At 35.2% G+C, this 12,550-nt stretch overlaps 1 protein-coding gene across 1 annotated transcript in view; it reads right to left on the bottom strand.

Annotated features, from left to right (window-relative positions):
* LOC149545812 (disease resistance protein Roq1-like) overlaps nucleotides 1-11,902 on the bottom strand; it is a 39,517-nt gene extending 27,615 nt beyond the window's left edge. Inside the window, exons 1-5 of the mRNA XM_089793840.1 lie at nucleotides 9,878-11,902; nucleotides 8,224-9,298; nucleotides 7,802-8,128; nucleotides 6,040-7,569; nucleotides 5,531-5,716 (exon numbers count right to left, since the gene is read on the bottom strand). Of these exons, the coding sequence (XP_089649966.1) occupies nucleotides 5,531-5,716; nucleotides 6,040-7,569; nucleotides 7,802-8,128; nucleotides 8,224-9,298; nucleotides 9,878-10,404 (3,645 nt within the window). The 5' untranslated portion in view covers nucleotides 10,405-11,902. The remainder of the gene's footprint in view (nucleotides 1-5,530; nucleotides 5,717-6,039; nucleotides 7,570-7,801; nucleotides 8,129-8,223; nucleotides 9,299-9,877) is intronic.
* Between the last annotated feature and the right edge of the window lie 648 nt (nucleotides 11,903-12,550).

Consider the following 12,550-nt stretch of genomic DNA (forward strand, 5'->3'; position numbering starts at 1 on the left):
AATGGTAGTTAGTAGGGTCCTTTTGAATATTCTAGGGTTTCAAAACTGGAGGATGTGTTTTGTGATTTTTCCAGTCAAGCCCTAGGTCAAGTACCATGAAGGATTTGACCTCTTGTAGTGTGCTGATTTGTGAATGATAGGAGTTTGGGACTTGGTGAAGGGCTCAGCATTTGGAAATAAGTTATTTTAGTGTTGTCGATCATTCCTAAGTATTGAGTTCATTTCCATGACCCCATTTCCTACTAGTTTCTTTGTAAACCAAGCCTAAATCACTTAGGTTTGTGTTGCTTTGTGAAGGAAAGGGAATGCTGGAGTGGGGCTAAAACTTGATGCTTTGGGGTTTGAAGTAACTTTGAAAAGGGTATTCAAAAACCTAATTTGTTTTGGGTCTTGTTTGAAACTTTGTGAAGTTAGATCCCAAAAGCCATTTCAGGAGGGCTAAAAGGGGCTCACAGGGCTATTAGGCCAAATTGTGGTTTGATGCTTTGTGCAAGCGTATGATTCAAACTAGTGGTGTAGTTTGTGGTAAATAGGTGCCCTAAGATCATTTAACTTCTTATAACCCTTTGAACAAACTTCTAGGGTGTTTTCCTAGTATTGACTTAGTTGTGGGAGATTGGTGCAAACCCCATAAAGTGGGCAAGTTTAGTTCTTTGTCCTTTGATTCTTGGTGAAGTTGGAGAGTGTGTTTCTTTGATCCATTGGAGGATTGGAGTGTGCTGAAAGCTTGTAATAAGGTTAAAGATTTGATAGCCAGTTGGTTGATTTCAAGAGTGAGAAGCCCATTTTAAAGCTTCTTAGTTGTGCTCTCTGCATCATTGGTTGATGTTGATGGCTAAACTAAGCCTAGTAGATTCACAAAGACATTAACAAATTCTTGCATTCTAGGAGTATAATAGTTCTCTAAATCCTTCATCCCATAGGAATTTGTTGTTGGAAGATGTTGAAGTAGTTGACATTCATTGAATGAATAATGTAAGTCCCTTTGTGATAACCAACATATCACATCATAAAATTAAGTAAAGGTCCATAATTAAGAAGGAACCTTGAGGTTGTCTCATTTGATCACACAATCTTGATGCATTGTTTAGCATATGATCATCCTTATTCAAGAGAGGATTGAGTATTTAGTGTTTCACTTCAAAACATTTAAGGATTGATTTTGCATGTTATAGTGGAACAAAACTCACATCAACAGAAAATGGTGCTAGAAGGAGATCCTGAATAATGTTCATTTATGGAACTATCAACAAGAGTGAACTTACAAGTTATATTTGAGATGTGAGAGATCTCTTAGAAAGTTAAAAGTGAAAAAATACAAAAATAAAAACAAATTAGAATATCCAAAATCAAAAGAGTTTTCAATGGATATGTAAGTCGATGTTCTTTCAACTTGGGTTGATTTAAACAAGTGATTACATCCACATTGGTTGTCTAAACTTGTAGCATTAGGTGAATGTAGAATACATGGCACCACAGAGCATGAGGAGATGCATTTGTTTGCTATTTCTTCTAAGGGTGGAATTAACATTGCAACAAAAAAAATGTTTTTTTAGATGTACATAAGCTTGTGATACTTAAGATCAAAACTAGAGCTCCAAGAATTTCATGAGAAGATTTAAGAGAAATTAAGAGATAGATATCGAGGAAATACTTGGTACCATCATCGATGTGCCACACATGAGCTGCCATATTCAAAATCTTCTTGTCCATCATGTCAAGGTACCATCACCCTAGTCAAGGTTGAGATGGGTTGGTGTGAGGAATTATCAAAAGAAGGTAGTTGGACATCAGATGAGAAACTTGTTGCATCACCATCCAACGGAAACCGATTACAATAAGGTAGCATGTTTGAGCATAATGACAAAGACATTCAAGTAGAAGATGAAGTTTCATGCATAACTCTACAAGAGGAAGTTATTGAGAAGGAAATCAAGGATGCAATAAGTTTCATCCAAGGAAGAGGAAGGGTAGCAAGTGAGGATGAACAATTGGAAACACATGATGGTCTACAAGATCATCACAAATTTGAAGAATATAGTGTGCTTTCCCACATGATATAGGAGATTTTTGAGAGTGAACTATAAGATGTTTTAGAGGCCCTTGGAGAACGAGGTAGTCAAGTTGATAGATTGAGTGAAGAATCATAGGAGATCACAAATGAATCCAAATATGAAGAACGACTTGACAAGGCACTATAGGGTATCATATCTACTATGTTCTTTGGGGTGTTGAAATATATCATAGAGGAAGTACAAATGGAACCAATGCCAAAGGCAGCTCAAGAAAGACAAGTTGTTGCAAGTGTCATGATTCACCATCAGCTCAAACTGCTAGAGGCTTTACCACTTGAGGTGCTATTCAGTGATCAACTTGTGAAGATATTTGAAGATCCACTTAACAAAGAATCCTTAATTTTTAAAGACATCACACTTAATGAAATTACACATCAAGAATTGCACGATGTTCCTAAAGAAGAAGTGATTAGCAATTTCATGGTAGATGATGAAGTTCCAAGCATTCTTGGAGAGAATATGCAAGAGGATGAACTAGTTAATCTCGAAGAAACAAATGAAAAAAAATGCAAGGGGTGCTAAAATTGGACTCTACTTTTGAAGATAAGGAAATGGAGGAGATATTCCATGGACCTGAGTTCGTGATTAATCCTATCTTGATCACATGAGTTAAATGTTGGTGTAATAGGATGGTACACCACCAACTTCAACCTCCTATAGCTGATCTCCAAGAGTTTGAACAAGAGCTTGCATTCACAACACACTAGGTTGTAGTTTTCCCTATTTTTTTCTCTTGAAAGTTGAGTATTATTCTGTTTATGGCGATTTAGGAAAGACAAATTGCATTTGGATTGACCATGCTCCTAACAAATTACCTCAATTTCTGATTTTCCATGATATGTTTCTTGAATTTGAGTATTTGATGATAACTTTTTATTGGAATACAAGGATAAGTTTGTCATTTTGAGAATTATCACCCACACCTTGTTACTCTTGAACGTTATGAGAAACCATGTTACGTCAAGTATATCTATAGGTCTCGTGAGTTTTGTTCTTTTATGCATTCTATATATAGTTAGAGTAGGTTACAATAGGTTTCCTTTTTGTTAGATAGTTTAGTTCCCTTATGAGCCAGGAAGCTAAGCTTTCTTGAATCAATTAACTTAAGATCTTTATTGGCTTCTACTGCAGTAGTAGAATTTCTCAGTTTAGTTTGTTAAAGAGAATAAAATTTAGTGGCTTATTGGTTAGTTGTTTAGGTGGTCTAGGTCTTTTAGTGTAGTTTGGGTTGTCTTAGCTATCCCTATGAGTAGTTTAGTTGCTTAGAGATTTAGTTGTCTTAGGTTTGGGTGTTTTAGTATAGGTGTCCTTGCTTTAGTAGGTTAGGTTGGAGAGGAATCCCATTTGTGGCAAAGGCGATGTGTTTTTAACACATATTGGTATACTCTTGCTAGGTAGTGTTTGGTCTATTTTTTGGATATCTCTATAGGATGATCTCTTGAATTGAAAATTATTCCTAATAAGTCGTTTTTCGAAAACGAATTGTACTAAATTTGGAATGGAGTCATTCATTGTGTTTGGGATACCTAAGTATTTTAGTTGCAATATTTTTGTCGCACTTTATTGCTTCGAGTTTCTCTAAAGTTCTCAAGGTGAAGTTGGGATTAGTGAAAATTATATGGTTGCTTCAATGCCTTTGCGGTTTTCCAAAACCCTCTACAAGCTTCGTTGCTTGTAAGTCAAATTTAAAAGATTGAAAAGAAAGGAAAAGCGATATCAAAAGAAAAGAAAAAATAAAGCAATTTGGCTTTGTGTGTGCAAATATCTCTATTGGTGCTACTAAATAAAAATCACTATAGGTAGAGCAATGTTTGTCCACAACAATATCCTTGTTGGAACTATAGATGTTTGATTGGCATCAAGGCTCTTTCCATGATGCTTTTGGAGTAAGGATATAAAAATAGCTGAGTTCAATGGATCTAAGAAGCTTTCTAGGGTCTTGTTGAGTGGGGAATGAATACACTTCCACACACGTAAGTAACTAAAGATTAAGATTCTTAGCTCAATTCGTGGTCTTTCTTCCATTTTGGGTGCGTTTTTTAGTTCAAATTGTTTGATTAGTGAAATTGGAATTGATCAAAGGTTCTTGGTTCTAAGTTTTATCCTTGAAATGTTCAAGAACATTTCTTTGGGTGGGTGCTAGATGTTGGGAGGTTTTCACACCATTGCCCTCTACAAATGGGCCCCCCTCTTTTCACTTGTAATTGTTAGGTTTGTTAGGTTTTGGTAGTTGTGTTGGCAGTTCAGAGCTTAAAAGATTGAGGGGTGATTGAGAAATCAAGTTGTTAAAGTCATGATTTTAAAGTGAGAGTTTTCAAATGGAAGTTCTTAGGGGTCAAGTTTGTTGGCAAAATGTTCAGCACTCCCCTCAGGGTTCGTGACAAGGGCTTAACCACCTCCTATGTACTATAAGTTGTGTGTTTGTATCAGGCACTAATAGATCAGTCTTTTGGTGCAATGACAACCAAGCTCTAACAAGTGGTATCAGAACTTGGTCATAGGTTTGAATCCTTAGACCCTCGGGTAACACTGAGGGGGAGATTGTTGGCAAAATGTTTAGCGCTCCCTTCGGGATTCATGACAAAGGATTAACCGCCTCATGTGTACTATAAGTTGAGTGGTTGTTTTGGGCACTAACAAATTGGTCTTCTGGTGCAATGACAATCCAATTCTAACAAAATTGTAGTGGGTTGAGCCAAAAATCCTAATTGTATTTAAATTTTAGCACATTAAGAAGCCCAAAATACATTATAAAGGTACAGTTTGTGAATAAGGGTCTTCAAATCCTTACAGAATTTGATATTCCATACTTAGAATTGTCAAAATCCCAAGGAAAATCAAATTATCTTTACAAAAATAAATAAATCTGGACTGAGTTTGAATTTCCTTACTTAAAATTGATCAAGACCTGGACTTACTATGCATACAAATGGAAAAGACCTGTCTATTGAATATATAATATCAGCCTATTTAATATAATTGTTGGTTTATTTATGAAATTAAACAACCCAGAGAAAAATCTCCAAAAATTAAATCTTCTTGACTGCAAGATCTCCAACACTACAAAGAGAATAAATCATATTATACCCTGACTTTATATAACCTATTAAAATAACCACTTACAATAATGAATAATCCAATTACATTTGCTTAGCATCACCAAGATGCAGCAATAATTTTTTAAAACCCTGGACAACTTTCTCCTGATTGCCCATCACTAACATTCCTCTAACTTTATCATCGATTGGGTTCAACTCAGTTTGGGAACTCCAGTCCTCTTTGATTAGTTTGTACTCCTCTGTCAAAAGCCACAGGGAGGGTTGCATGAAAACACCAATCCATGCCCAATTACCTCTTCCTACTTTCATTCTAGGGATGTCTTCCAAACAGTAATTTTTCTTGTTCTTCAAATGGAGATATGTGTTTCCAAAAAAGGAGTATATAACAAAACACACAATCACTGCTGCATTCGAAGAACAATGCTTCTGCCTGCATTTCAAACTCAGTATGGTGCTAATGTTATCATTTATTTTCTCCATGCATGAATCAACTAAGGTCAGACCAGGAAAGGCAAAGGCCTCTGCAAATGACTCCATGCTACACTCTGTCCTTGCACATATTATACTTTCGGATGGCCATTTCTACAAACAGTATACAATACCATAAATAGTAAGCAAATCTGAGATTCTAATAAATAAATCTTTTAATGATATTAATTTTTAGACTATATTTTGAATTTGAAAGGTCTTGGATTTGAATGTCAAAACATTTTTCTACCAACATTTTGGATCATATTTTATGATCCACTATTAAAAGAAAGAGCTGAAAAAAGAGCGATCTTTTCTCCAACCCACTTTATTCTGACGACGAATTATAAAATATAATAAAAAAATTTCGATCTTAACTTTTCTGTAATCAAATTGAAAAGAATTTGAAAGCTAATCTTTCTGAAGACTTTTATTACCTTTATAGTTTGAAGGCAAGGTTCAATTGCTGATATGTTACATTCTGCTGAGAGCACTAGAGTACGCAGTCTATTCATATGCTCCAAACTTTGTATTCCTGCTACCTTCCTGTGAGTGTGTGCTATCAACCTCTCCAAAGATCTGCAACTCTCCCAGCCTTCTATTTTACTTTCTAGGTCAGCAACTTCCCTGATTTCAATTTCTTTGAGTGAGACTAGTTGGGAAAAGCTTGGAAGTTCCTCCAACTTCTCCCAACACTCCTGTATAGACAGTGTCACAAGGTTAACCATACTGCAAATACCACTTATACTCTTCAACATTTTACATTCGCTCAACTTTATAGCCTTGAGCGATGTTGGCAATGTCTTGATCTCTACCAAATGCTCATTTCTGTAAAGGTATAGAGTTTCCAGACTGGGGCAACAGTGTTGGGATATTGTTATCCTTGACACAAGAGTGTTACACATATATATGAATCTGAGGTTGCACATCGAAGATGAAAAAGAACCAGACAGGAAAAGCAGTTCTGTAACTGAGCAGTTGTCCATAACCAGACTTCTTTGGGTGTTGCTAATCTGTGTAGCTGATTTTGCCAAAGATTTCTTTGTGGGTGACTTTATGCTTAGTTCATCTAACATAGTAAGACCACCCAGAGCTTGAGTTGTTGATCCCAAATTCTCACAGCAAGAAATTCCAAGGCTAGTTAAGGAGGTCAAATTCCAGATGGAATCAGGTAAAGACATCAATTCACTACAGTTGTAAATTTGAAAACTAGTCAAAGAGGACAAATTTCCCATAGACACAGGTAAAGATTTTAACTTTTCACAAAAACCAATCTTAAGACGAACCAAGGAGGACAAGTGTCCAATAGACTCTGGCAAAGACACTAAGTTAGTACACCCATAGATCTTCAGTCTTGTCAAGGAGTTCAAATTCCCAATAGAAGCTGGCAAACTTGTCAATAAGTCACTTCCTATTTTCAAGACTCCCAATTTTCTCTGTAGACCGATGTTGCTTGGCAGTTGTGTTATTTTGCTGCCAACCACATCAAGATATCTCAGAGACAACTGATTTGTTATATGCAGAGGAAGTTTGTGCAATTTTTCACATTCAGAAAAATCCAAAGTCTCCACCTTTGTCATATTTTCAAGAATATATTCATTTTCTGATGTGATAAGGAGCTTGTGACAGTATCCCAAATTGATATACTGCAGATGTGAGAGCTGCTTAAAAGAATCAGGTAACATCTCCAGCTCTGTGCAATACCTCAAATCTAGATGCCGCAGGTTTTTCAAATTGCCAAAATTGCTCGGCAGTAATGTTAGCTTTTGACATGCCCTTAACTGGAGATGCTCCAGTGATTGGAGAAGACAAAACTCTTCTGGAAGACTGTCAATAGGATTGCCAGCATTCCTTATACTGCTGGTCAAGGATATCTTTCTCAAATGCTTTAGATGTCCTATTGACCCTGGAAATCTAAGGAAACATTTGGCATCTACTAGATTCAACTCTCTCAGTTCCAAAGGAAGCTGCAGCCACGTTGGATTTCAGTTTATAGATAAGTGTGCAACAGTTATAAACTATTTAAAGATACCTATTCTATTAATAGTAACTAGTATAGATATCTTAAATACATCTATCAATGATAAATAATTGTCAGACACAAAATAAATTTTTTTTTTAACACGTCCATGTCATTATACTCTTTTCTTTACCTGTATTATAGAATATCTTGAAGCTGACATTAAGAAACATACTTACTTCAACATTTTCTCTCCACAAGTCTTCCAAGACATCAGCCTTTCGAAGCTCTAGGACTCTTAAATTCTTTAAGGAAAGCCATGATGGAAGAGATCTCTCAGTAAACTCGAACCATCTCAACCAGACAAACCCTCCTGATAGTGTTGCAAAATCTTCTGTAAAATAATTCTGCTTTATAACGAGCATAGAAGGTGTAAGGTGTTTAAACCTTGTAGCAGAGTTTCTTACAAGCTCCATGCACTCTACAAAAGGTGTACTATGGTGGAATGAGCACTCTTCATAAAAATCATGACTTGCAGCTCGAATCCCTCGAATCAGCACCGTTTTCTGAATGAGAAATGAAAAAACTAGTAGTTTATGAACTTATAGGATAGTAAGCAAATCCATCAAATAATCTACATTAATCAAGTTGTTAAGCTCACCTTAGCCTGTTTCTGAATGTCTGTAATTTGTTGTGATGCCCAAAGACGGTAGGGCGACTTTCCCTTTGCAATTTCTCTTCCCATATCCCTGAGGTGATCATGCATCTTGATGTGGTTTTTCTCATTCATCTCCACCAAGCACTTATTTTCAAGTGTTTCCCAACTATGCAACCCACTCAATCCGAGACCATCCCACACTGCAAGAGCTAAGCTTTTTGCTTCTCCTATAAAGAAACAACATATATCTAAGAATATATCTTGTTCCTCCTCATCTAGTGCATGGAAGCTTATTTTTAACCTCTCTTTGATATCAGTAGGCAATAATCTAGACACCTTATTTAATTGAGAATTCCAATATTCTTTTGGCTTTCCATAAAGTTGACCTCCTAATACCTTAAGGGACAAGGGCAATCCATTGCAAACTTTGACCAATTTTTTAGCAAGATAGTGAAATTCATCTTGTGGAGAAGATTGTAGGAAAGCATGCCAGCATAAAAGTTGCATGGAATGGTCAGAGTTCAATTCTTTCATTTTATAAATGTTGGAAATTCCCCATGATTTTAGAACACCCAATTCACGACTTGTAACAATAATTAAACTACCATGTTCAAAATTATCAATTCCTGGTAATAGAGCATCTAATTGATCTTGGTGATCCACATCATCTAAAATAATAAACACTTTAAGGGATCTGAGACGGTTTTTTAAGATTCCCTTTCCTTCTTGTACATTATCAAATGGGAAAGTATTGAACCCAATATCTTGCATTAGTTTTTTCTGCTTATTATGCAAATCGTTTTTATGTGCTGCATCTCGCACATCAAAAAGAAAACTACAATTATTGGAGGAGGAACTCTTCCTATTGTATATCTCTGTTGCGAGTGTAGTTTTCCCAGACCCACCCATGCCAACAATTCCCACAACTTGTACTTTTTGACAAGAACTAATTGTATTTCTTTCAAAATCCTGCACCATCTCATCAAGACCCACTGGATGTTTGGCTACATTTAACGTCTCCTTCTTCATGTGCTTTATAACACAATTCACAATACTCTTCAACAGTCTTCCTTCATCACTAAATTAACAGAAAATCATAAAAAATTCATCAATTAAATTATCAGTAAAAACAAAGTAAACTTTATAATGATACGATATTAAATAATTGATAGAATCAATTACATCCAATAGTTTAGAATTAATACAAAATTTTATAAATATAATTATTTTGACTCGTTATATAAAATTGTAAGAGACAAGGAACATAGATTAAAAGTTATTTTATGATAAGTGGAAGATTCGATAAAAACTCGATAGATTAAAGATAATTTAGGTGTGTTCTGTATAGAGTAAAACCAAATTCAATGTTTCAGAACTATTATAAACAATAATCGAAAGAATAAATACTAATTTCTTTAAGAAAGAGATTCTGATCTAATCAGAACAGAATTCAGACGCTACTGAATTTTTCATGGGTCAGTCAGGGATTAAACTCAAACCACTTTTTAACAGTTGGGTGTGCGCTAATACCGATTTTCTTAATGATCAGTTGATCTTTGATTCAGATATAAGTGATTTTACATCTCTTTAATCGGAAAGTGGACTGAAATATAATATTCTATAAGATAAACAAGAAAAAAGATTACACAATGCTTACTTATTATTCCCAAGGATTTGGCCCGAATAAAATGAGACAGTGTGAACCGCCATTTTCCAGGCCTCAAGCTTTTCTGAAGTGTATCTCTTGTTCTTCTCATGTTGAAAAAATGCATCAGCATAGATACCTTTTCCTTCATTAATCCAGCGGACAGCATGCGGGTCAACATTGTAGAAAATAGGAACAATTGTATTGCCAGTTCTGAGCATAAATGACAGCTCGGCCAAACACCATGGAGATTTTGCATAATTTGGCGAGAGTATAGCAATATGCAGCCAAGATGTGCGCATGGCCTCTTCTATTTCAGAAGGTATGAAATCCCCCAGTTCAATCACTTCTTTATCTAGAAACACTTCAAGGCCCATGGCCCGGAGGGCACTGAAGATTGAGGAGGCCAGGCCTTCTTTGGCATCAATACCACGCTGGTTAATAAACACATCGCAGGGCACCCTCTTTGAAGATGATGCAGATAAAGATGGCGGTGCAATTTCCTCAAAAGCACGGGCAGTTTTCTTACTTGTTGCCATTGAAATCAAATACAATTGAAAATGATAGAAACTGTGAAAAGGGGGGAATTGAATCAAACAAGATTGATGAATGAAAACGTGCTCTTGGACAGAATGAGAGCGAGAATGAATACATAAAAGTGGTAACTAACGGGTTTAAATAATTTCTGGATGAGTTTAGAGTGGGAAAAAATTGTGCAAAATGAAAGGAAGTTCTTGGATTTACTTTCACAATTGGAAAAAATGATATTCAATGAAAGATAACATGTAACATTGTAACTTTCATCTGTATGAGCTAGAAATAAATCGGAAGAAACTGAACCTACAGGACAAAACAATTAGCTTTGACAAAATTGTGACATTCAAATTTGAATTACTGTGAACGACAACCAGCATTTTACAGAACGCTGAACTAAAATTATTTTGAATAATTTTCTGCGAATATTACACACAGATTCCAAAACGGATTCTGAATATTACATGAGAGATTCCTGAAGGTTCTGAATATTACAGAGAGATCCAGAAAAACGTCAATATCACAGATATTCTTTATTCTGCTGAACTTTCCTAGTAGCATACATGAGAGTTAGTTATCTGAAATTTTGTTGCGTTGATTTGTCTCCTTCTTAGTATAGAATCTGCTGAACTAAAATTAATTGGAATAACTTTGTACGAAATTTACAGAAATTCCAAATGGCTGTGAATATTACATGAGAGATTCCTAGAGGTTCTGAATATTACAGAGAGATTCGAGAAAATTGTCAATAATAGAGACATTCCATATTTTGCTGAAATTCATATTCGCATACATGAGAATTCGTCATATCAAATTTGTGTTGCTTTGCTTTGTCTCCTTTGGAGTATGGAATCTGATATATGTAATGAGAAGTTCGTTTGCTAATTCCAAGTTTTTTCAACGAAACCAAGCCACACGAGCTTCATAGAGAATAATCGGGCAACTAAAACCAAACGCTTATATTACTGTACGTGGTGTAGTGATAATATTTGATATGTAGACATAAAAATATATGAGTAGTATCATAAATTATAAAAGCTCCCTTCCTGTTTTTTCTCTTTTCACAGACTTTGTATATTCTTTGCATATATATTTTGTAGGTAGCCAATAAGGAGATCAAAATCACACATCCAATTAATTGAGACCCAAGAATGATGAAATTAGTGGTTAACTCCAGTATTTACAATTGATGAATTCTAAATCGAGGCATTAAGCTTGGCACACACAGTGAAGGTACCATATTTATAAAAGTAGGATAGATATCATATAGGCGAATTGGACAAGCAAAGTGAACTTTTTGATTATAATATATTCGAAGTGTTTCAATCTATTTTATGTGTGGATTAATTGTGAAATATGCACTAATTCTCTTATAATTCATCAAGTAGCTTGAAAGGAGGATTGCAAAGTGAAAATATTGGAGGTGATGATACTACCTTGATTTTACAAAGTGAAAATATTGGAGGGGATGATACTACCTTGATTTTACAAAGTGAAAATATTAGAGGGGATACTACCTTGATTATCATTCTTGTAGGCTTTCAAACATAAACTAATTTTTTTTTGTGATTTATGCCCCAAAAAAATAGATTGAAATGGTAGAGTGAGCACAAAAACCTAGGACACGGTTTACAATACAATACTGAAATTCACAAAGAGATGGGACAAACAATAGGAAATAAAAAATTAGCAATCATAGAGACAATAAAGGGGACTTTGAGGGTTTGGATGAGTAAATGGTGGTATGGGGGATAAATGGCCTTTAATGGAGGAGAAAACAAATGGACAACATAAGATAATAATATGAAGAAAATGATCTCAAATCCTAGATCAAAGCTCTAAAGCAAATCTAAAAGCTCCTTTGGTTACTCTAGATTAAAGCTCTAAAGCAAATCTAAAAGCTTCTTTGGTTCTAAACTCAAGAAAATATCCTCATATCATTGGCTAAAGAAAGTACCTGTACTAGGTACTAGGTATTGGCACCTCCAAAATTTGAAGGAATTTGAAGTGACTATGTTGAAAATTTGACTAAGGTATAAAAAGGAGGCCCTTAGAAATTATTTTCAGTTGTCCACTTTGAAGGTGAACAAGTTGAACCAGAATGATTATAATAAGATAACTTTTTGGGAACATTATCACATGTCATCACTA

Source organism: Cupressus sempervirens, chromosome 7, assembly GCF_028749045.1.
Source record: "Cupressus sempervirens isolate cs-2001-9-10 chromosome 7, ASM2874904v1, whole genome shotgun sequence".
In the NCBI taxonomy this organism is placed as follows: domain Eukaryota; kingdom Viridiplantae; phylum Streptophyta; class Pinopsida; order Cupressales; family Cupressaceae; genus Cupressus; species Cupressus sempervirens.